Genomic DNA, 23,152 nt, shown 5'->3' with positions numbered 1-23,152 from the left:
CCCCTCTTCTCCCCCCCCATCTAGCACCTTCTCTCACCCCTCCCCTCAGTGAGAGCAACACAAACTCCTCCACTACCAGACACCTGCCCCCAGTACTTTTTTTGTAGGAAAAAAGATACTGGTACTCATTATGGGTAACCTTAGAAGCGGGATCACTATGGCTTTGCCCTTACAGTAGCCACACCCCTTTCACCAGCCATAGTGCATATAAACAGTCATCATTGAAAATATTACACCAGTACAGGAGAAGAAAAATAACTTGTGATTTTTTTTTCATTATAAATAATTTCTGTAAGCTGTTACAGCTCCAGTATACCCAAAATGACACAAACCAAATTAGCATACAAACCAGGAATTAGGAGAACAGTCTTGCCAAATCTGAAACACAATATGTTATCAAAATCTCAGAACCTAACAAACAGATCACTATTCAGACACTTGGCCTTCCAGTCACACATTCAGAACAGAGATAGCCCCTCTTCAAATTCTTAAAAAATTAACCAGAAAACCTAAGAAGCTAGATTCTGCATGCAGCACAATATCAGAAAAACAGAAACACATTGCTATACATTGCAAAATAAGACAGCAGATGTAAATTCTCAAATTCGACATATTCCAAAAACTAAAATGAAAATAATCTGCTGCTCTCTATCTGTTCTCTTAACTCCGTTTCCAGGGCTTCCTTTCCATTTATTTCTTTACTTGCCTCCTTTCTTCTTCATTTCTTGCCCTTCATCCGTAAGTAACAGTTGGATCCTCCGCTGACTTGACTGGAGGAGGTATAGAGTTGATCCAGCTTTTGCCTATTTTCTCCATCCATGTGCAGTTTTTCTCCTCTCTTTCCTTTCCCTCATCTCCATCCATATTTCTCTCTCTTCCCTCTCCTCCATCCATGTCCAGAATTTTTCCTCTCCTCCCTCCATCCATGTCCAGCATTTCTCCTTTCTCCCCGTCCCTCCATCCATGTGCATCTTCTTCCTTTGTCTTCCCTCTCCTCCATCCAAGTCTAGCAATTCTCCTCTCTTCCCTACCCTCCACTCCATCCATCCATGTCCAGCGATTCTCCCCTCCATCCATCCATGTCCAGCGATTCTCCTGTCTCCCCTGCCCTCCCCTCCATCCATCCATATCAAGTGATTCTCCTTTCTCCACTGCCCTTCCCTCCATCCATGTCCAGCGATTCTCCTCTCTCCCCCCTTCCTCCACTCCATCCATCCATGTCTAGTGATTCTCCTCTCTCCCCTGCCCTCCCCTCCATCTATCCATGTCCAGTGATTCTCCTCTCTCCCCTGCCCTCCCCTCCCCTCCATCTATCCATGTCCAGCGATTTTCCTCTCTCCCCTGCCCTTCCCTCCATCCAATCATGTCCAGCGCAATTCTCCTTTTTCCCCTGCCCTCCTCTCACTTCCATGCCTTCCCCTCCATCCATCCATGTCCAGCGATTCTCCCCTCTCCCCTTCCCTTCCTTCTATCCATCCATGTCCAGCGATTCTCCTCTCTCCCCTGCCCTCCCCTCCCAACCATGTCCAGTGATCCTCCTCTGCCCTCTATCTTCCCCTCCCATCCATGTCCAGCAATTCACCCTGGCCCCCACCTGCCCCCCTTCTGAGCCCCCGAGTTCCAGCCTTAGCCCCCTTCTCAGCTGCTGCTAGTTCCAGTTCCATCCCCAGCCCCCCCCCCCACCTGTCTGCCCTCTTTTCCCACGACAGCCCCCTTTTTGTTCCTGCCGCCCTGCATTTAAATCTGTTTTATTTCAAAGTCAAAGCGGCAGTGAAAGAAGCAGACTTGCCTCAAGCCTTCCTTTCCCTCACGGTGTCCCGCCCTTGCGGAAACAGGAAATTACATCAGAGGAAGCGAGACACTGTGGAAATGGTGGAGATGAAAACAGTTTCTGAATTCAAGAGAGCTTGGGAGAAATACATATGATCTCTAGCGGAATGATTGGGAGAGTAGATGGCATTGATCGGCGGACTGGATAGGCCATATTTATTTATTACATTTGTATCCCGCACTTTCCCACTAAAAGCAGGCTCAATGCGGCTTGCATAGTAATAGGTAACACAGAATTTTGTTATGTAAAGTAGGAAATTAAGTATAACATAGTAATAGGATGGATGGGTAGGTAGAGACAGGTGATATGCTCTTTATCTGCCTACATTTTTCTCTTTTTCTATGTAGTGCTATCTTTATGCAGTAACTCATAGTTGATTAAGTGCTGAATATCGCACTTAACCAGCTATGTGTTAGCCGGCTCCAGAAACCCGGAAATTCAATGCCAATGCCTGGACATGGCCCAGCATTGAACTTCCAGGTGTAACACTGCAGTGCATAACAGACCAGTCCAAACCATTAGCAATAGTTATGTCCATCGACCAATGGTCTCAGCTGATCTAGTAGGATTAAAGGAAAGAAACTTATCAGGTAAGACACAATTTCTCCTTTCCTTTCAGGTCAGCCTATAGGTGCCTGCTATTGATGCCTTAACACTAATACAACATATGCAAATAATGATGCACACACATTTCAAATATAATAAATAAAATCAGAACAATAACCCTTCAAACATGTACTATTGAAATCCACCCTACAATTCAATGTTAGAGCCTTGGGTTTTAAGATGAGGAATGTTCAAGCTCAGATTCTGAGATCAAGAGCCAAAAACTGAGCTGTGGCCTTGTTGAATGCTTCAGTGAATGTAGAACCTTTGCACATCTATAAATGGTAAGCACACTGGGCAAGGAACATTGTCACCCTGATGATGTTTCTATATTGTTATTTTGCATCATATTTGCTGGCTATGCTGTATTTATTCTCCTTTTTTGGCAGTAGATTTAGCTGTACGCTTTGGACCAATCTTTCCTTACTTATCCAACACTGTTTACTTTCCCTTCTCACTTCCATAGGTTTCTGATGCCTCTGGTAAAATGGATCTGACCAAGGTGAGCGATAGAAGCCCCTTTGGCAAGGAGCTCCTGATCAGTGATGACTGTTTTGTGCTGGACAATGGGAAAAATGGGCAGCTCTTCGTCTGGAAAGGTGAGAAACATCCAGTTATGGGTTACACTTGGAGCACAGCATTACATGTAATGAGCTGTTTTTAATCTACAAGGTGTGGCAAAACCCACTGGATTCCTTGTTGACATAAGTGGGATATAAATATCAAAACTAGAATAGAATAGAATAGATTTTATACCCTGGATGTACTGTCTGAAAAATCTCTCACTCTTTAGCCTTCAGTCTCACTCCTTGGCATGATACATCTCACTCTTTGGGATGGTTCACCCTTGGCATCTCTGGTTAAAGTTGAGGGTAGACTTTGAGCACTCACAATGACTGCAAAATTCTGACACATTGTTAATTGTGCCAAGGAGTAGTTTGAGCTACTATCGAGAATAAAGCCACAATGGAAATCTACTGTAGCAGCATTTAATTTTCGAAAGGGCGACTATAATGAAAAGAGGAAAATGGTTAAAAAGAATCTGCAAAAGTTAGGACATTAAATCAGGCATGGACGTTGTTTAAGAATACCATCTTGGAAGCCCAGACCAGATGCATTTCACGTAATTACAAAGGTGGAAAGAAGAGCAAATGACAACTAGAATGGTTGGTTAAAAGGTGAAGGACCTAATGAAGAAAACATAAGAGTAGCCATTCTGGGTCAGACCAATGGTCCATCTAGCCAAGTATCCTGTTTTCCAAACAGTGGCCAAGCCAGGTCACAAGTACCTGGCAGAAACCCAAATCGTGACAACACTCCATACCACAAATCACAGGGTAAGCAGTTGTTTCCCCATGTCTGTCTCAATAGCAGAATATGGACTTTTCCTCCAGGAATTTGTCCAAACCTTTTTTAAACCCAGATATACTAACCGCTGTTACCACATCCTCCGGCAAAGAGTTCCAGAGCTTAACCATTCATTGAGTGAAAAAATATTTCCTCCTATTTGTTTTAAAAGTATTTCCATGTAACTTCCTCAAGTTAGATGCAAGGCTAAAAGAGAATATGAAGAGAAACTTGTTGCAGAGGCTAAAACTCACAGTAACACCTTTTTCAGGTACATCAGAAACATAAATCCTGCGAGGGAATCTGTGGGACCGTTAGATCACAAGGAGCAAAAGGGGCACTCAGGGAAGACAAGGCCATAGTACAGAAACTAAATGAATTCTTTTCTTCAGTCTTTTCAGAAGAAGATGTAAGAGATGTACCTGTGCCAGAAATGGTTTTCAAGGGTGATGATATGGAGGGAACTGGAAGATGTACTGAGCCAAATTGACAAAATTAAAGAGTATTAGGTCACCTGGACCAGATGTCATGAATCTGAGGGAACTGAAAGAACTCAAACAAGACATTTATTTATTTATTAGGATTTATTTACTGCCTTTTTGAAGGAATTCACTCAAGGTGGTGTATCGTAAGAATAGATCAAACATGAAAGTACTCAGCCAGAGTCTGGGGAGAAAGTGAAGGGGGAGTTGGAGGTGAAGGCACTTTGATGAGAGAGTTCAGTGTGGCACAGAGACGTCGAGGGTTTGAGCCAAGAGAATTTGTCCACTGGATGTAACAGTCCTGTTTGGCAAGTAAAAGAGCAGACTGGAAGGAGGTCAGCAAGAATTTTAAATGTATGAATTTCAGCCAAAGGTGTTCGGCAGAGCAGGCACAGGAACGTAGGTAGCGGATTCTAGAGGCCATCCAAGGCTGGGGTTTGGTACGCTTTACAGGACGGGGAATGGGAGGAGCGAGAGTATCCAGAGCAGAGGAGAGAATAGTATTATAGGAAGAGAGAGCCTCATTGACAGACTTGGATAACATAGTGGTAGAGGAGAGATTTGAAACACTGGAGGACAGAGTAGAAGGGTCAATAGCCTGAAGATTCCTAAATATATTGGTTTAGATTGGATGGGACTTGGGAGGAGGGTGTTTAAGTGTGAAAGTTATCAGATGATGGTCAGAGAGGGGACGAGTTGAAGTACAGGAACTGGAGAGTGAGCAGTTTGAGAAGAGGATAAGATCAAGACAGTGGGGGGTCACGTGATGCCAGCAGGCGGATAAGACGCTCTCAAGCCCTGCTCCGACCCTGGTGTAATATTCTGCTTAATTAACCTGCTTTTCCGACCCCTCGCCGCAACGAAAATAGCCTACCTGCAGCTGACACGGTCTGGAGTGTTCGCGGGTGAGGTTTCGGGGCTGGGAAGGTGACCGAGCCGTGGTATGCCGGCAAAAACACCGAGGCCTCCCAGAGATCGTGCACAACCCATGAGCTCCAAGATGGCGTCCCCGGTGCCCAGTAGCGCGGTGATCACGCTGCAGGAGGAGGCAGTTCGCGAGTTGACAAAGCAGATCACAGCGGTGCTGGATGATAGACTTTCTAAGTTGCAGGCTTCTGTGGACACGCTAAATGAAAATATGGAGAGACAAACAGCGCGACTTCAAAGTGCAGAGGAACGTATCGGTCGTCAAGAAGACAGGTCGGAGGCCCTGGAGGGAAGAGTAGAGCAGGTGGAAGCTCTGGCGAGGCAACTGACGCAGCTAACAGACGACTTAGAGAACAGGAGCCGCAGGAATAATGTTAGAATAATCGGTGTCCCTGAATCAGTGAAAGATGGAGACCTGAGGGATTTTGTGACCCGCTGGATCCCTGAACAGCTGAAATTGGACCAGGCTGTGGGGGCACTACGGGTGGAACGAGTGCATCGCGTGGGAGCAGCGCGGGAAGGTGAACAACGCCCGAGACCCGTCCTGGCAAGAATTTTAGATTATGCAGATAAAGAGAAGATCATGCAGGCGTTTAGAGTAAGCAGAGCTTTGGATTACAACGGAGCACGTGTCCTGCTGTTCCAGGATTACTCTGCACGAGTGTCGGATCAGAGAAAGAAAATGGGACAGCTGTGCAAGATACTTTATGATCAGGGAGTTCGGTTCTCAATCCTGTATCCGGCCAAAGTCCGTTTGCAGCATGAAAACAAAACCCTTTTCTTCACAGACCCGCTGGAGCTCAAGCAGTTCGTGGGCAGGCTCCAGAAAAAATAAAGGAGGAGAGGACTGTATGCCCTGGAGCAGCATAAGGAGTGTGACCAGAAGAGGAGAGTTTACTGTGGGACTGTGAGTTAACCTTTAAACAGGGAACACATGGAGAGTTAATGTGAACTATTGGGCGCTGGAGATTTCACGGCAGTCCTGAGAGAGGCAGAAGGGGAAGGCTGGTTAAGATGTATTCTGTTTCTGAGCTGGTTTTTGTTATGTTTGTGGGTGGCTTCCCCTGGTTGGCCCCTCTTGTGAGGCGGGGGCTACTGCCAATGTTTAGTTGTTAACTGTTTGGGAATCAATGTCTTGGTATGCAATGTTTTCTTTATGCAGTGTTGCGGGGGGGGAGGGGGAGGTCGAGCTGGGTGGGGGTAAGGGTATGGTTGGAAGAGGTAGGAAAGTGGAGTATGAATGTGGAGGAACGTTTGATAAGACGATTGTGGGGGAATCTGAGTTGGGGATATTCTAGAAGCAGGGTGGAGGGGGGGAAGGGAGGGGCCTGGGAACACTGGAGGTTAGGCTCTGGGTTTCCAAGGGGGGCAGGGAAGGGTTCTCAGGTATCGGGAGAAGAGACTTTTAATAGGCGGAGAAGGAAGTGGATTGATAGGGAACTGATGGGAGGGTCGAGCTGGGAGGCCAGCCCATCTGACAGTTGTAAAAAAGTTAATGAGTATTCAAAGAATGACAAAGCATGCCATCGGCAGGATTGCGAATAGTAACTTTAAATGTTGATGGAATCCACTCTCCTGTTAAAAGGACACGCTTATTGCAACATCTAAAAAGGCTGAAGGCAGATGTGGCACTATTACAGGAAACCCACCTGAATAAAGCAGAACACGAAAAATTGAGAAGGGATTGGGTGGGAGAAGTATATGCTGCCTCATATAGCGATCGTCAGAGAGGAGTAGCAATACTGGTTAAAAAATCTTTGGCATTCACCTTGCACGAGCTGATACAGGACTCAGAGGGCAGATGGGTAATAGTAGCTGGAAGTTTACAGGGGGTCAAAGTAGCCCTATGTAGTCTTTATGCACCAAACTTGTACACACATCAGTTTTTTGTACATGTCCGATCGAAATTGGCAGCGTTTGAAGACTACCCCCTAATTGTAGGAGGGGACTTCAATATTACTAGTGACCCAACTATTGACTGCCAGCCCCCAAGGCCACTGTTAAAAGAACATTTTAATAAGGGAGTCAATTACCTAAGTGCGGAATTGGCATTGGTAGATGTATGGCGCACCTTACACGAGGAGGAAAGGGATTTCACTTTTTATTCCCATCCACACAAAGTGCATGCTCGTCTGGATTATGTATTGCTATCAGGGGCTTTGCTTGGCAGAGTGCAAGCAGCGGCTATAGAGGAGGCGACAGTGTCAGATCATGCGCCGGTGTGGGTGGATGTTGAGTGGGGCACTGGTGCTCGTCCGGCACGCTGGCGCATGAACCCAGCGCTATATCAAAGTGCTGAGTTCCAAGCACACCTGAAAGGAGCGTGGGATGAATATGTGGCTGAGAACAGGGTGGAGGATGTAGGACCCAGAGTATATTGGGAGGCGGCAAAGGCAGTTCTTAGGGGGAAAATCATTGCATATACAGCAGCTAAGCGCAAGAAGCGGGATCAAGCATTGCTCAGTGCAGGGCGCAGGTTAGGAGAAGCGCGCCGGCAATATCTAACACGACACACAGAAGAAAACAGACGGGCATACATTGCTTGCAGAAAAGAGGTGCAGGCCTTGCTTAATGAACGAGCATTATACAGCATTAAATTGTATAAATATGGCCTACATAGATGGGGTAATAAGACAGGGAAATTGCTAGCCTCTTTGGTGCGGCAACGTGAGGGAAAACATTATATAACAAAATTAAAAGGAGAGGGGGCCAAAAGTATTACTTCTCAGGAAGACATACAAGGAGAATTTGTGAAATTCTATGCATCTTTATATGAATCTGGTACCTTCTCTAATCAAAGATGCGAGGAGTTCATGCAAGGACTACAGCTGCCGCGCTTAGCGTTAGAGCAGGTGGCAATGTTATGCGCGCCTATAAAAGGCAAGGAAGTACAGGAAGTGATAAAGCAATTAAAATTAGCTAAGGCCCCTGGACCAGATGGATTGGGGTCAGAATTTTATAAAATACTCCAAGGTCAATGCATACCCGCATTTATAGATATGTGTGATGATATTCGTATGTCCCAGGATATGGGGTCCCATCTTAACCATGCATATATTACCGTGTTGCCCAAGCCAGGAAAAGATAGGGAGGTAGTGGGGTCGTATAGGCCTATATCTCTTATAAATCAAGACCTTAAGATATTGGCTAGTATACTGGCGGCCAGGCTGGGGGAACTGCTGCCTCTCATGATACATACTGACCAGGTGGGGTTTGTGAAGGGCAGGTATGCAGCAGCTAACATTTTAAAAGTATGCCGCATATTAAGAGAGAGAAAATTTCGGCGAGGGGATTCGATTTTAGCCAGTTTGGATGCAGAAAAGGCCTTTGACAAGGTCTTGTGGCCATACCTACTCTGGATTCTGCAACGGTGCGGCATAAGAGGGGCTTTTCTAGATTGGATTCGAGTGTTATATAGTAATCCAACGGCTCAGCTGCTGGTCAATGGCGCTCTCACATCTACTATAACACTGGGGCGGGGGACACGGCAGGGATGCCCGCTCTCGCCCTTGTTGTTTGTGTTGTCTCTGGAGCCACTGGCCATCCGGTTGCGACATGATGAACGAGTGCGGGGCTTAAGCACGGGGGGCATAGAATATAAGGTCAATATGTTTGCGGATGACATGTTGTTACTACTGGATAATGCTGCACAGTCGCTGCCTGTAGCAATGGAGATAATTAAAGAGTGGGGAGTTTGCAGGGCTACGTATCAACTTTGGAAAGTCAGAGGCGTTGGCAATATCGAACCCTTGCCATAGTGTCACTTTAGAGACCTTTCCGTTATTATGGGCTCACACTGGAATAAAGTATTTGGGGGTGTACTTGAGTTCTGATATAGAGTGGGTATACAGGAAAAATGTCATAGAAAAAATAGAGATGATAAGGAGAATATGTGTACAGTGGAGAGACCTCCCGGTGAGCTTTCGAGGGAGGATAGCGTTGGTTAAGATGGTTCTCCTCCCCAAACTACTGTACCCATTGCAAATGATACCATTGTGGGTGGAACGGCGGGAAGACACTATATATCGTAGTACAATAGGCACCTTCATCTGGCATAATAGGCGCCCACGAATTGCATTTGCTCAATTAGTCAGAATTCGAAGGGAAGGGGGGTTAAGGCTCCCGGATCTCAGACAGTACAATGTGGCAGCTCTGATGAGGTGGCTGCATGAATGCCATACTGGAGAGGACAGGTACGCGCCCAGGGAATTTTGGCAGAGTTGGTGCGTTCCTCTGGATGTGTTTACAGTATTGGGAGGGAATACGGGAACCCATGGGTCGCGTTACCGCAGGAATCCTTTCTTAAAAGCGCTGGGGAAGGCTTGGAGATGGTGGAGGGGAGTGATAGGAGGTGGGGGAAAGAATTATCCCTTTTTCTCGTTGGTTGATAACCCAGCATTCCCGGCAGGGCTAGGGAAAAGTAATTTTGAGACATGGGTAGAAGGGGGTTGCAAGTATATAGGGCAGTTGGTAGAGTTAGGAGATCAGGCTTTCCCATCCTTTGAGCAAGTTAAAAACATATGGCATCTCAATAATAAACATTTTTTTCAGTACTTGCAGGTACGGGACTATTATCAGAAACTGACACGAGCAGTAGGCTCCCCAGTCCGGTTCACGGGGTTGGATAAAGTGTTTTTGTTGACCCCATCGAAGTCGAATGGGGTGTCCCAGTGGTATAAATACATGGACGCTCATAAAAGAACTCAGCCACTGATGCGATTGGCGATGGGTTGGAGTGATATCCTTGGGGAAAATGTCACACAGGAAAGGCTAGGGAAGGCTTTTGACAAACTCCATAGTATTACATCTAATGCGGCGTTGCAGGATATTCAATTTAGAATATTGCACAGGGTGTATATTACCCGCCAACGGGGGAAGAAAATGGGACTATGGGCAGATGATAGATGTGTCAAATGTCAGGGAGGAACTGGCACATTTGTTCATTCGTTTGTGGAGTGCCCGACCCTGGCAGAGCTTTGGACACATGCACTAGAGACCATTGAAAAAGTTATAGCCAAACCATTTGAATGGTCTTTCTCGGTTTTGTTACTGGGAGAGTCAGAACAGTTGAGGGAGGAAGGCTTTTTAGAAGCACAGAGCCGGTTTGCTCTCCTCGCAATTCTGTTGGTTAAAAAATGCATACTGCAGGTTTGGGCGCAGCCGTCTCCGCCGTCTGTGCAGCAGTGGCACCGGACGATGGGGGAGATGGCGGAGTGGGTAGCGTTGCAGTATAAAGTGACATCCAAAAACAAACAGAGAGTGTATCAGGGATTGTGGAAAACATATACACAGCTATGTAGCTTGAAGAGCGTGGGGGATCCTTAATACAATCCACCAACACCTCTGAACTCATTAAGAGGTACCTGAGAGGGGGAGGGGAGGGGGAGGGGGGAGAGGGGTGGGGAAGGCATTTATATAAAAATGAGAAAAGCCAGAAGGGGTGTAGATATGGATGGTCTTGTAAAGAGCGTTGGTCATTTTTGGAAAGTAATGATGGACAAAATGTTTGCATATATTTTGGACCGTGTATGTATAGAGTTTTCATGTTCAGAAATGTATTATGTGCTTATTTGCCTTCTGGCACCAATAAAGATAATTCAAAAAAAAAAAAAAAGATCAAGACAGTGGCCATTCTGGTGAGTGGGGGCAGTGGAGCACAGTTGAAGATTGAAAGAGAATGTTAAAGCAAAGAACTGAGAAGCATAAGTGTCAGAGGGATCATTAGCATGATTGTTAAAATCCCCAAGAATGAGGGAAGGAGATGAAGGTTCAAGAAAGAAGGAAAGCCAGGCATCAAAGTCAGTGAGAAAGGAAGAAAGGGACTTATCAGGAGGTCGATAAATTACTGCTACTCGGAGAGGCAGAGGAGCAAATAGATGGATGGAGTGGACTTCGAAGGAAGAAAAGCAGCGAGACTGAGGTGGAAGAAGAGGTTGAAATCTACAAGATTATGAAAGTAGTAGCCCGACACCACCTCCGCGGCCAACCGGGCGAGGAGTATGGGAGAAAAGATAGCCTCCATGGCATAGGGCCGCGACTGAAGCAGAGTCTTCAGGGTAAAGCCAAGTTTCAGTTAGAGAGTACGAGAGATAAAGAGGTCATGAATGTAGGAAAGTTTGTTACAGACAGAATGGGCATTCCACAGAGCACAAGAGAAAGGCAGAGAAGAAGTGGGGAGGACAGGAACAGAAATTAGATTGGAGATATCACGGTGTGACCTGCCCAAATAGGATGAGAACTGATGTGGAGGACCAGGATTGGGATTAATGTCCCCAGCGGAGAGTAGGAGAAGGAGCAAGAGAGTACAGAGAAGAGTAGGAGAGATATGACAACAGCGACGAAGGTGAGATGTACTCAGATAGGAAGGAGATGGATGAATGGAAGGAAGGAAATGTTGAAGGTTGAGAGCTGAGAAGAAGGAAAGGGAAAAAAGAGATGGTGAGAAGATGAATACAGAGGGTGGACAATGTGTTCCTGCAGTGTACAGTGGTTTCAGATGGAGAAATAGATTAGGAAGGGACAGTACCTAGAAGAGAGAGTGCACTGGAGCCATAAGTAGCTAATAAATAGTACACATATAGAGGGGCATTTTCGGTTTGATGTCTAAGTTCATCTTTGGACGTCTTGCTGAAAATGTGCAAAAATCGATCAGTGAAAATGACCATTTTCAAACCAGAAAAAGTCTACCTTTTTTTCTGAAAATGTCTATTTGCTAGATGTGTTTGTGCTCTGTGCATTTATCTTTTTGGTCCATTAAAAAAAAAAATGTCCAAGTGAAAAATGCACAAAATCAAGTAATTGGGATGTAGGAGGAATTAACATTCTTAGTAGACTGGGCACACAAACATGCCAGGAGAGCAATGGGGCACCCTAGGGAGCATTGAAGTGGACTTCACATAAAAACTCCAAGGTACACATCTCACTGTGAGCCCTCCAAAACCCTACTGTACACCACTATAATAGCCCTTATGGCTGAAGGTGTCACCTATATGTGCCTACAGTAGGTTTTTGGTGGGTTTTGGAGGGATGACAATTTCCACTAGAAGTGTAACAGTTATAATGAATTATGAGCCTGGGCCCCTTCGCCATAGTGCACTGCACTGCCCACTAGGCTATTCCAGGAACCTGCTTGCTGCTGTAGTAGGACTGGCTATAACATCTGAGGCTGTCATAGAGGCTGGTATGTACTACTTCTTTTACATTTTTGGTGGGTGGGAGGGGTCATTAACCACTGGGGGAGTAAGGGGATGTCATTCCTTTATTTCTTCAGTGGTCATCTGATCGGGCACTTTTTCGTGGCTTAGTCATTGTAAAAACATGTCAAGATCAAAAAATCTTAGTTTTGGGCCTCAACATTTTGGGGGGGGGGGGGGGGGGGGGGTTCATTATGGCTGAATAATGTCCAAGTCTTAAGCATGCCCAGATCCCGCCTTTAACATGCCCCCAACATGCCCTCTTGAGATTTGGACGCACTGCAGACAAACTGCATAGAAAAACATTTAAAAAATAGGTTTTGAAAATACTGGTTTGGACGTTTTTGTGAGAAAAATGTTTGTAATATGGAGTGTTGCCACAATTTGGGTTTCTGCCAGGTACTTGTGACCTGGCTTGGCCAGTTTGAAAAAAAGGATACTGGGCTAGATGGACCATTGGTCTGACCCAGTATGGCTACTCTTATGTGCTTATGTACCTTCAATTATGCCAACAGAATGATATATTCCAAATGATGTGTTCCTGAAACTGTTTCTTTGTGCCCTGGGCTAAGAAAATGTATATATAAGCCATCTGATCTGAAGGGCAAGTGGTTACTGATAGTCTCTCTCGGTCAACCACTGACTGTGAGATAAGTGTCCATTTCACTGGCTTTTTCCTTTTGCTTACGTTTCCAAATTACCCTGCTTCTATTTTGCTGCTAATAATTTCTTTTCATAATCTTGGGTAAGAATACATGTTACTAATGTATGAAGATTCTTTTGTTTGTAGTTTCCTTTTGTTGCTTACCAGTCCAATAGTTCAAAAAAAAATCCAGTTGGGCTAATTTGTTTGGGAAGGGGCTGGGTTCTAGTTCTGAGACCCGGTACTGACAGGCCCAAGCAGACACTAGAAGAAATTGGCATTACTTATTTGTAAGGTAGCCAGCCTTGAGTGCAATATCAACCACAGTTCTGATTTCCTTCTGAAGTGTAGGCACTGGGTTATAAGGTAACAGAATGTAATATCTTCGGTCATTGTGTTGTAGTTGAATTTCCTTAATGTAGTCTTCACGATTAAGAATGACAATGCTGCTGCCCTTGTCTGCTGGCTTGATCACTGTGTTGGTGCTAGTGGCTAAAGATTTAACCGCTGTGGTTTCACTTCTGGTTAACTTATAATAGCAGGTTTCTTTCTGTGCTCAATAGGGCTTTTTGGACACATGAGTTGAATGCCTGAATTAAAGGATCAACAGGTCCGGGAGGCCAAGTTGATGCATTCTTATCAACTGAAGAGTCAAAACTAGGTGTAGCTTGTGAAAAGGAATGTATGATTTGTAATTTTCTAGTAAATTTGAACAAATCTACACAGGGTTGAAAGGGATTGTATCCTGTGGTGGGCACAAAGGAAAGACATCCAATAATACAGATGCTTAAATGGCTTTCTGTCACCTATATACTCCTGTATCCCTTTGACCTTGATGTACCAGCAAGAGTAGCGCAATATGAAGGATTTATTTTTTGTTACATTTGTAGCCCGCGCTGTCCCACTCATGGCAGGCTCAATGCGGCTTACATGGGGCAATGGAGGGTTAAGTGACTTCCACAGAGTCACAAGGAGCTGCCTGTACTGGGAATCGAACTCAGTTCCTCAGTTCCTCTGAGAACAATCTGGCCAATATTCAGCCTGCAGCAGTCAGTCCCCTTGATAGTCAAAGCTATATGACTGCCCAGAAATGGCCGCTGACCTGTTAAATAGCATTTTGGCGCCTAACCGCAAATATTCAGTGTGAGATAACTGGTTATCTTGTGCTGAATATTTGCAGTCAGTGCTGAAAAGTTAACCGGTGATATTTAGCACTGACCGGCTAAGTTTAGTGGGCAAATCGGACTGCATAAATAGCAGTCCTGTCTTTACCCATTATTAACTTAACCAGCCAGTGCTGAATATTCGTTTAGCTGGTTAAGTTAGTGCCAGCCAAAAAAAAAAAAAAAAAAAGATATTTGATGCTGGTCACCGGAAATGGCCCAAGATTGAATATCAGGGGTCAGAGCTGACCGTGGCACTTATGTAGGCTGCCTCCCACTAGCTGAATATTGGCCCCAGGGTTTGTATGGCACCCTTTAAAATTTGCACACACATCAGGTTCACGCTATTCTGTAAGGCAGCCATTCCCACCCAGTCCTCGGGGCACACACACCTAGTCCCATCAGGTTTTCAGGATATCCACAATCAATGTTCCTGAGTTAGATTTTCATGCAGTGGAGGCAATGTACGCAAATCTATCTCATGAATATTCATTGTGGATATCCTGAAAACCCGATGGGACAGGGTGTGCTCTGAGGACGGAGTCAGAAATGACTGCTTGTAAGGCATGGTGCATAACTCTGCAGATCTCAAAAGGGGACATGGGTGTGTCAGGGATATTCTGGAAAGTTACACATGTTGTTACAGAATACCGCCTCAATGTGCTTAGCATGTGTGACAGTGGCGTAGCTACGTGGGGCCACGGGGGCCTGGGCCCCCGAAGATTTGGCCCTGGACTCCCCTGGCAATGGCCCTCTCGACCCCCCTCCCGCCGCCAACCCTCCCCCACCACCGCCGTCACCATGGGCTACCTTTGCTGGCGCAAGGCTTCGTTCTGTTTCTGAGTCTGATGTCCCTTGCACCAGAAGAAGAGGATCTCGGCTGGCAGGGATTGGGGTCCCCCACCAGCAAAGGTAGGCGACAGTGGCGGCGGGGGAGGGTTGGCGGGAGGGGGGGTCGAGAGGGTCGTCGTCGGGGGGGGGTCAAAGTTGTTGTTGTTGGTGTGGGGGGGGGGGTCGGCAATGGCAGGGGGGTCGGCGGCACCGGGGGGGGCTAAAATGTGCCCCCTCACCTCGGGTTCTGGACCCCCTTCCCGCCGAAGTCTGGCTACGCCCCTGGTGTGACATAGTACTACTACTACTATTAATCATTTCTATAGCGCTACTAGATGTATGCAGTGCTGTACACATTATATGCAGGTACTACTATCTCTGTTCCCAGAGGGCTCACAATCTAAGGTTTTTGTACCTGGGGCAATGGAGTGTTAAGTGACTTGCCCCCAAGGTCACAAGAAGCTGCAGCAGGAATTGAACCCAGGTTGCCAGGATCAAAGCCCACTGCACTAACCATTAGGCCACTCCACCACATTTCAGCAGGCATAAATGTGGCCCTAAAAGTTAGGTGCGGAAATCCGTGCTATGTACAATTCTATAAACAGTTCATGCCATTTATAGAATCACGCTTAGCACTGACTTTTTTTCCAGCACCAAATTTTGAGTGCCATTTGTAGAATTCCCCCCACAACATCATAAATGCTAAATATTTGCATAGAAAATGTTAAGTGCCCAGGTTAAAGGGTTATGGATTTGATATACTGCCTTTCTGTGGTACAACCAAAGTGGTTTAACATATATTATACACAGGGACATTCACTGTACCTAGTTGGCTCACAATCTAAGTTTTGTACTTGACTCTACAGTTGTCCTTTGAGCCTCCTAGGGGTTTTGGATTAAATTTGGATTTAAAATAGAAGGTGGTAAGGAAGGGTTCTTTCTTCACTTCTTTCACTTAATCCTGTCAGCGTTTAGAATTCCCTAAATCCTTCTTATGGTTATCACCTCCTGCCAGCTCCACATCGTGTTTTGCTGGACACTAAACCCCTCCCCTTTCAATAAATTGCATCGTGGATAGTTATGATTCATTATTTAACTTGGTGCCAGAACTGCCACCAGCACAAGTCTGGCAGCAGAGTTGATGCTGTCCATTGCGGCATATTCTCTTGCTATAGGTAGCAAATCCCCTGCAGGCAGAAACACTATTATTTAACCAAAGTCCTGTTACTCTTTTCACATCCATGAGCAGAAAGCGTGTTACTACTGCCCTATCTCCCCTACCCCTTACCCAGAACTAAACAGCAGTCTCCACAGAAGAGAAGCCTACGAAATCTACTCTGAACCTCATCCAGATTCAGCTCTTGACAGATCTGTTTAATTCTCTGTAGAGCTGATGAAACGGACCTAAATCAATTGGGAAGGGCATTTTCAAAAGCAAGATGGAAAATTACCCTCCACAAATGTGGCTAAAAGTATGCTCACGTTCTATTGGTCATGCGCTTCAAGCCGCAGGGAAGGAGGAAAATGGTACATGTACTTGTGACCTTCAACTGTACACACGTGATTGTCCTCTCCATCTACCACCATACAAATGTCAGGTGTAAGCAGAGTTTCTAGCTCCTGTAAGTTGCATTGGCTAATTTTCTTTGAGAAGCAATATGGTGAGTTTATTTATGAAAATTAAAAAGTATGTTTATTAAAAGTGCACACGCTTCTAGAAAAGGATGTCAAACTCCAGTCTTGGAGGGCTGTACATCAGTCTGGGTTTCTAGATATCCCCGATGAATATGCGTGAAATATATTTGCATGCACTGCCTCCACTACATGCAAGTAGATCTCATGGATGTCAAAATCTAGTGGTCTGTGGTCCTCCAGGACTGCAGTTGGTCACCCCTGTTCTAAACAGGTCTGACACCAACCATAGAAATGCACTGCCAGCAGAACAAAAATTCACAATAACTACTGCAGTTTGGATTTAGACCCTTACTAAGTTTTTGGCACACAACCCAGTCACAATTTAGCCACGGAAGGAGCATGTTCAGAGACCTGCCTGATTAATTAAATATTTATTCCAAAATAAAATGTAGCAGCCCTAAATTTACAAAACAATATTTACCCAAATAACCCATAGATATTAAGAGTTCAAAAGCAGGTAAATAGAAAGAAAAGTGGATGTGTGACTTGTCAGCTCTCAAGAGTCTGGAGCAGAAGTAACCGCCCAGCAATATAAGCCACAGAAAACTAGATATTTTCAGTTCTAACCTTCTTTTTCTCCAGTTTCTGAAGATTTTTTTTTATGTTACCTTACCTCACAGGAAGAAAGATGTCACTATAGTCTAGCTGATTCTACTCAGAACCCGGGATTATGACGGCAGAGAAGACTCATAAAGCCTCTCTAATCAGCTCACTCCATTCAAATTTTGATCAACATCCTAGACCCCAGTTCACCTCTACCTTTCCCTTTATTTCCATGCAACTGAGACTCTTCTGACCTTATTCCCAGCTTTCTTAAATTCTCTTACCACACCACCTGCACAGGTTACTCCTGTTTTTATGACACTTCTTCAGCTGACTTATAAAGTCTTCATTCTTTGTCAGATCCATCATGTACAGTGTGACTTTACAGCTACTAATGGTTCAAATGATTTTTCCTCTGCAGGTCGCAAGGCCAACACTGAGGAACGCAAGGCAGCTCTGAAGGTGGCCAACGAGGTCATCTCGCGCATGAAATACTGCCCAAAAACACAGGTAAGTGGGACAGAGCGCGTCTGTATAGGGACTGAGTAAGGTAATCAAATCTGCAGATGGCACAACATTTTTTAAAGTTATTAATTCCCATGCAGATTGTCAGAAATTGCAGGAGGGCCTTGGGAGACTAAAAGATGGGAACCCAAATGATAGATAAAATTTACGAATTTCCGGAAAGCACTAAAAACAGAACTGTTCAGAAGGGCATACCCCACCGACCCAACATAAAAAACCTGGACATTTGCGACATAACGTAACCAAAGATCGTAATGGACATATCCTAACTCTTCCTTTCCCTCACTAAGTTCTCCCCAATTGTCTTTACCATACATGTATCTCACTCTACCATAATATCACCTTGATATTACTCGCAACTTGTATTTGTTCACACCGGAATCAGTTAATGCCGATTACGGTACTATGTAAGCCACATTGAGCCTGCAAAGAGGTGGGAAAATGTGGGATACAATTGCAATAAATAAATAAATTTAATGTGGACAAGTGCAAAGTGGTGCACATTGGGAAGAGTAATGCAAATTAAAGCTACATGAGGCTCGCTTCCACAATAGGGGCCAACCACCCAGGAAAAGGATCCAGGAGTCTTTGTAAACATGTTGAGGCCAATATTTAGACAGCGGGAGTTAGACTAGCTAACTCCTGCGATCAGTACCGAGACAGGATATTCAATGCTGGGCCATTTCCAATGACTGGCATTGAATATCCGGTTTATTTTTGGCCGGTCTGAGTTTAGCCGGCCAAGTCAATATTCAGCACTGGCCGGTGAAAGTCAGAGCAGCCAAAGGTATACCAGGGTTGCATGTGGCCAAATATGGCTGTTGAAATTAAGTGGCAATGTGCCAAAAATCAACAGATAGCTGATTATGTCACCCGATATAACCGTCTAAATGCTATCCACTAAATGGCAATATTCAGCAGTACATGGCTGGTTATCTGGCATTTAACCATCCAGGTGGTGATCCAGGCCAGTCAAATGCATCTGAATATTGGGGTGGGAGGGGTTTGAAATAATCTGTTAAGTGTGCAGAGGTGGTCGAAAACAGAGTGCTGGGAATAATTAGGAAAGGAATAGAAAATCTTTACTCATCAGTGGGATTTGAACCCTGTCTCCCCTGGTTCTCAGCTCTCCAGTCCAGTTATTATATTTGTATGCAGACACAGCAGGCAGCACACTTACAAACATCACAGCACCTTCACACATACAACATAAGCAGTGCACCTGTAGAGGCTTCACACTCACGTCACAGGCATTGCACCCACAAACGTGTTGGCACTGACACAGGCTTCACTGAACATGACCCTAACCTAGGAAAGCATCTAAAAGAGCCGTCAGCTGCCTCATGAACCTGAGCATTTATTACCAGCACTACAAAATGGCAGGGAGAGGCTATGCAAGCTACTTGTGTGATGAGCAACACTATCACAGTCACTTCCTGTCACCTCAACAAGTGCGAAATAAGAAATGTGGACTATGAGAGAATCACTTCTAGGCTGGAAGGGAGAGAAAGATGCTACACAACTGGATGGAGGGAAGAGAGAGGGAGAGATTGTACAGCGCTGCGTAACCCTAGTAGCGCTCTAGAAATGTTAAGTAGTAGTAGTAGTAGTAGATGTTGAGAGGACTCCCTTTATGAGCAAGAACAGGGGTAACTCTGTAGCTGGGAGCCAAAGTTATGTACCAAGATTAAGCAGGTAATTTGCCAAATCTGGAATTTCTGCGTTTGAATATTAGCATAACACATAAATACTTTAGCGTGCTCTCTATGTTTATTTATTTAGTTTTTGCTCACACCTTTTTCACTAGTAGCTCAAGGTGAGTTACATTCAGGTACACTGGATATTTCTCTGTCCCAGGAGGGCTCACAACCTAAGTTTGTACCTGAGGTAATGGAGGGTTAAGTGACTTGCCCAAGATTGCAAGGAGCAGCAGTGGGATTTGAACCAGCCACCTCTGGATTGCAAGACCGGTGCTCTAACCACTAGGCCACTCCTGTTGGGTGTGTAAATGCTGGCCACCTTCCTCGTGCTCCTTCCTATGAACCCCTCCCCCCTTACATTTACACACAGTTGTGCATGTGTAATTATAGAATGCCACTGAGCGCAGAGCTCACACTTGCACATATGAGTGCAGATGTATGCACTCGTATTCTATGTGTGTATAAATTGCGCTAGCTTTAGAAACCCTGTTACAGAATGAGGGAGAAAGCATCTACATGTCACCTTGAAGGTCAGAAATACTGTATTCTTGGTATATTTTGAAAAGTAGACTGGTAGCGCTGTGTACCTGAGCTGGAGCATTTCAATGAACATCTGCCTGCTTTTACATTCATTTTCTTTATCTTTTATAAATACTTGACATACTTTAATGATAAGAACAATAAAATGACTGAGCTCGACTTTTCCAGTTGGCAGTCACCTTCTCCATCAGCAGTTTCAGTAAACTGCTGAGGGTTCTGATGCTTTGCCATTACAGTAATCCTCCTGCAGGGCGGGGACAAGGAGAGTCCCCAGACTGGTTCTGTCCTTCTAAAGACTTGCCTTTTATTTACTTCTCTTGCCTGCAGGTGCAGATTGTGTCAGAAGGGAATGAGAGTGGCCTCTTCAAGCAGTTCTTCAAGGCCTGGGCGTAGAGCAAGGGTTGGCTGTTCACAGTCTCTCCTCTCATGGTTAATCTCCTTCCACCCGCTACTGCTGCAAGTTTCCCGGTGTTATTTCAGAAGGACCATCACACAGCATATAGCTTGCACATGCTTCTCCTGCTGGCTGCCATCTCAAATATGCTTAAAGGCTTTGAAGGGGGAGGAAAAGGAAGGGAGGGGTAGTTTTGTAAAGAAGGAATGAATCATATCCTAATTAAAAAGTGAATTCTTTCCACTGATGGTTTTCTGTAGTTATTTCCCTTTTCACATGCAACGCTGAGAAAAGCAAAGCTGATGATTATAGAACAGCAGGACAGAAAGGATTTAATAAGTTTTCTTGTAATTACAACTAAACAAAAATTAGGGGTCTTAAGATTATTGAATACCTTCTCCACCGCCAACATAGGCGGTCGGTGGCCCAACTGTTTGGGGAGGCTAAAGGGGGCGGGGTTAGGGGTGGGGCCAGGGGTGGAGCTTAAATCCATAATTGTCTGATCACACACAGAAAAAAAATAAATAAATGTCACAATTAATACCTTTTATTAAATTTAAATATTAGTTATGTATCATATGTCAAAGAATAAAGTGGTTACTCAAAGCATATACTAACCACAATCGCTCTACTGCAAAACACTATGCACAACTTTGTGCAAAAACACACTCAGAACCTTACTGTACCATAAATATTACACTGGACAGAACCTAATACACCAATATACCACCCATACGGAAAATGCAGACCGTCAACAATATTGAAACAAGGGATCATAATATCACAATTCTCATGTAGAGCCACAAAACATCCTAATTCATGTTTAATGTGGGATAAAATGTCATAAATAAGTAAATAAACTTTTAATGTTGAACACCTAATTCTCAAAGTGGACATATTCCAAACACTATAATGAAAATAAAATGATCTTTTCTACCTTTGTTGTCTGGTGACTTTGTTTTTCTGATAGTGCTGGCCCAGTATCCGATTCTGCTGCTATCTGTCCTCTTAACTCCGTTTCCAGGGCTTCCTTTCCATTTATTTATTTACTTTCCGCCTTTCTTCTTCATTTCTTGTCCTACATCCGTAAGTAAAAGCTGGGTCCTCTGCAAACTTGACTGTCCAGTGGATCCAGCTTTTGCCTATTTTCTTCATCCATGTGCAGTTTTTCTACTCTCTTCCTTTTCCGTCATCTCATCTCCTTCCTCACTCTACCCTCCCCTCCATCCACCTATGTCCAGCAACCCTCCTCTCCCCTGCCCTCCATCCACCCATGTCCAGCAACCCTCCTCTCCCCTGCCCTCTCCTCTCCCCTTCTTCCACCATGTGCAGCAACCCTCCTCTCCCCTTCCCTTCATCCACCATGTCCAGCAACCCTCCTCTCCCCTGCCCTCTCCTCTCCCCTTCATCCACCATGTGCAGCAACCCTCCTCTCCTCTCCCGTCTGCCCTCGTTTCCTTCCTGCCCCCCCCCCCCCCGCCGTACCTTTAAATATTATATTTTTGCTGGAGTCGCGGGCAGCGCCGGCATTGAAGACATCAGCAGGCTCATCGCGCTTCCAGCAGCCTTCCCTCGCAAGTCGGATGATGGCTCTGCCCTCGTAGAAACAGGAAATACGTCAGAAGAGGGCGGAGCCATCATCCAACTTGTGAGGGAAGGCTGCTGGAAGCGCGATGAGCCTGCTGATGTCTTCAATGCCGGTGCTGCCCACGACTCCAGCAAAAATTTAATATTTAAAGGTGCGGCGGGGGGGGGGGGGGGGGGGCAGTGGCAGGCTGGGGAGGCTTAGCCTCCCCAAGCCTCTTATACGGGGCGCCTATGACCGCCAACTCCAGATTCAGGGCAAGATGCACTAAAGACTCTTTAAAGCACTTTCCTTACCGATTTCCTTAGCGAATCGGTAAGGAACGGGCATGCATCAAGGAATAAGAATGCAAATGAGCTGCTCGTTGTAGCTCACTTGCATTCTCTTCCGTTGTTAAACAGTCGGCCGGTCGAGCATGCGCAGAGCAGCCAAGCGTTATGCTGGCTGCTCTGCGCATACCAAATACGCCTCCCTGTGCCACCCGAAGACGCCGCGCTGCTCACCCCTTCGACACGGCTCGACAGAGGACAGTGCAGTTGAGGACTCCCATCCAAAAAAATGTCCATTTTGGCCGTCATTCCCCCCTGCAATAATAAAAACGTCTTTTTTTGGCAGTGCTTCACTCAGCTGAGAGACCTGGAAATCCCTGAGCCAATCACAGCGCGTTTGCTGGGGGGGAATGACGACCAAAATGGACGTTTTTTTTTGGATGGGCGCCCATTTTGGCCGCCTCCCCCCCCCCTTGCAATAATAAAAACGTATTTTTTGGCAGTGCTTCACTCAGCTGAGAGACCTGGAAATCCCTGAGCCAATCACAGCGTGTTTAGCCGAGAGTGTTATCATGCCTTTGTATTGATCCATGGTGCGACCACACCTCGAATACTGTGTGCAGTTCTGGTCACCGCATCTTTAAAAAAAGTATATAGCTGAATTAGAAAAGCTACAGAGAGAGGCGATGAACATTTCAAAGGGGTTGGGACTAGGGGATGAGGAAAGGCTAATGCAGCTAGAGCTCTTCAGCTTGGAGAAGAGACTGCTGAGAGGAGATATGATAGAGGTCTATAAAATACTGTAGAGTGGAATGGCTAGATGGGAATTGCTTGTTTACTCTTTCCAAAAATACTAGGATTAGGATGTACACAATGAA

General features: G+C 45.3%; 1 protein-coding gene across 1 annotated transcript in view; it reads left to right on the top strand.

Moving 5' to 3' along the window:
• The window catches only part of CAPG (capping actin protein, gelsolin like), a 77,970-nt gene extending 57,303 nt beyond the window's left edge, over positions 1–20,667 (top strand). Inside the window, exons 8-10 of the mRNA XM_030221255.1 lie at positions 2,904–3,036; positions 17,683–17,771; positions 20,354–20,667. Of these exons, the coding sequence (XP_030077115.1) occupies positions 2,904–3,036; positions 17,683–17,771; positions 20,354–20,419 (288 nt within the window). The 3' untranslated portion in view covers positions 20,420–20,667. The remainder of the gene's footprint in view (positions 1–2,903; positions 3,037–17,682; positions 17,772–20,353) is intronic.
• The last annotated feature ends 2,485 nt before the right edge of the window (positions 20,668–23,152 follow it).

Source organism: Microcaecilia unicolor, chromosome 1, assembly GCF_901765095.1.
Source record: "Microcaecilia unicolor chromosome 1, aMicUni1.1, whole genome shotgun sequence".
NCBI classification, from domain to species: Eukaryota; Metazoa; Chordata; class Amphibia; order Gymnophiona; family Siphonopidae; genus Microcaecilia; species Microcaecilia unicolor.
This window is presented reverse-complemented; position numbering and strand designations above follow the sequence as displayed.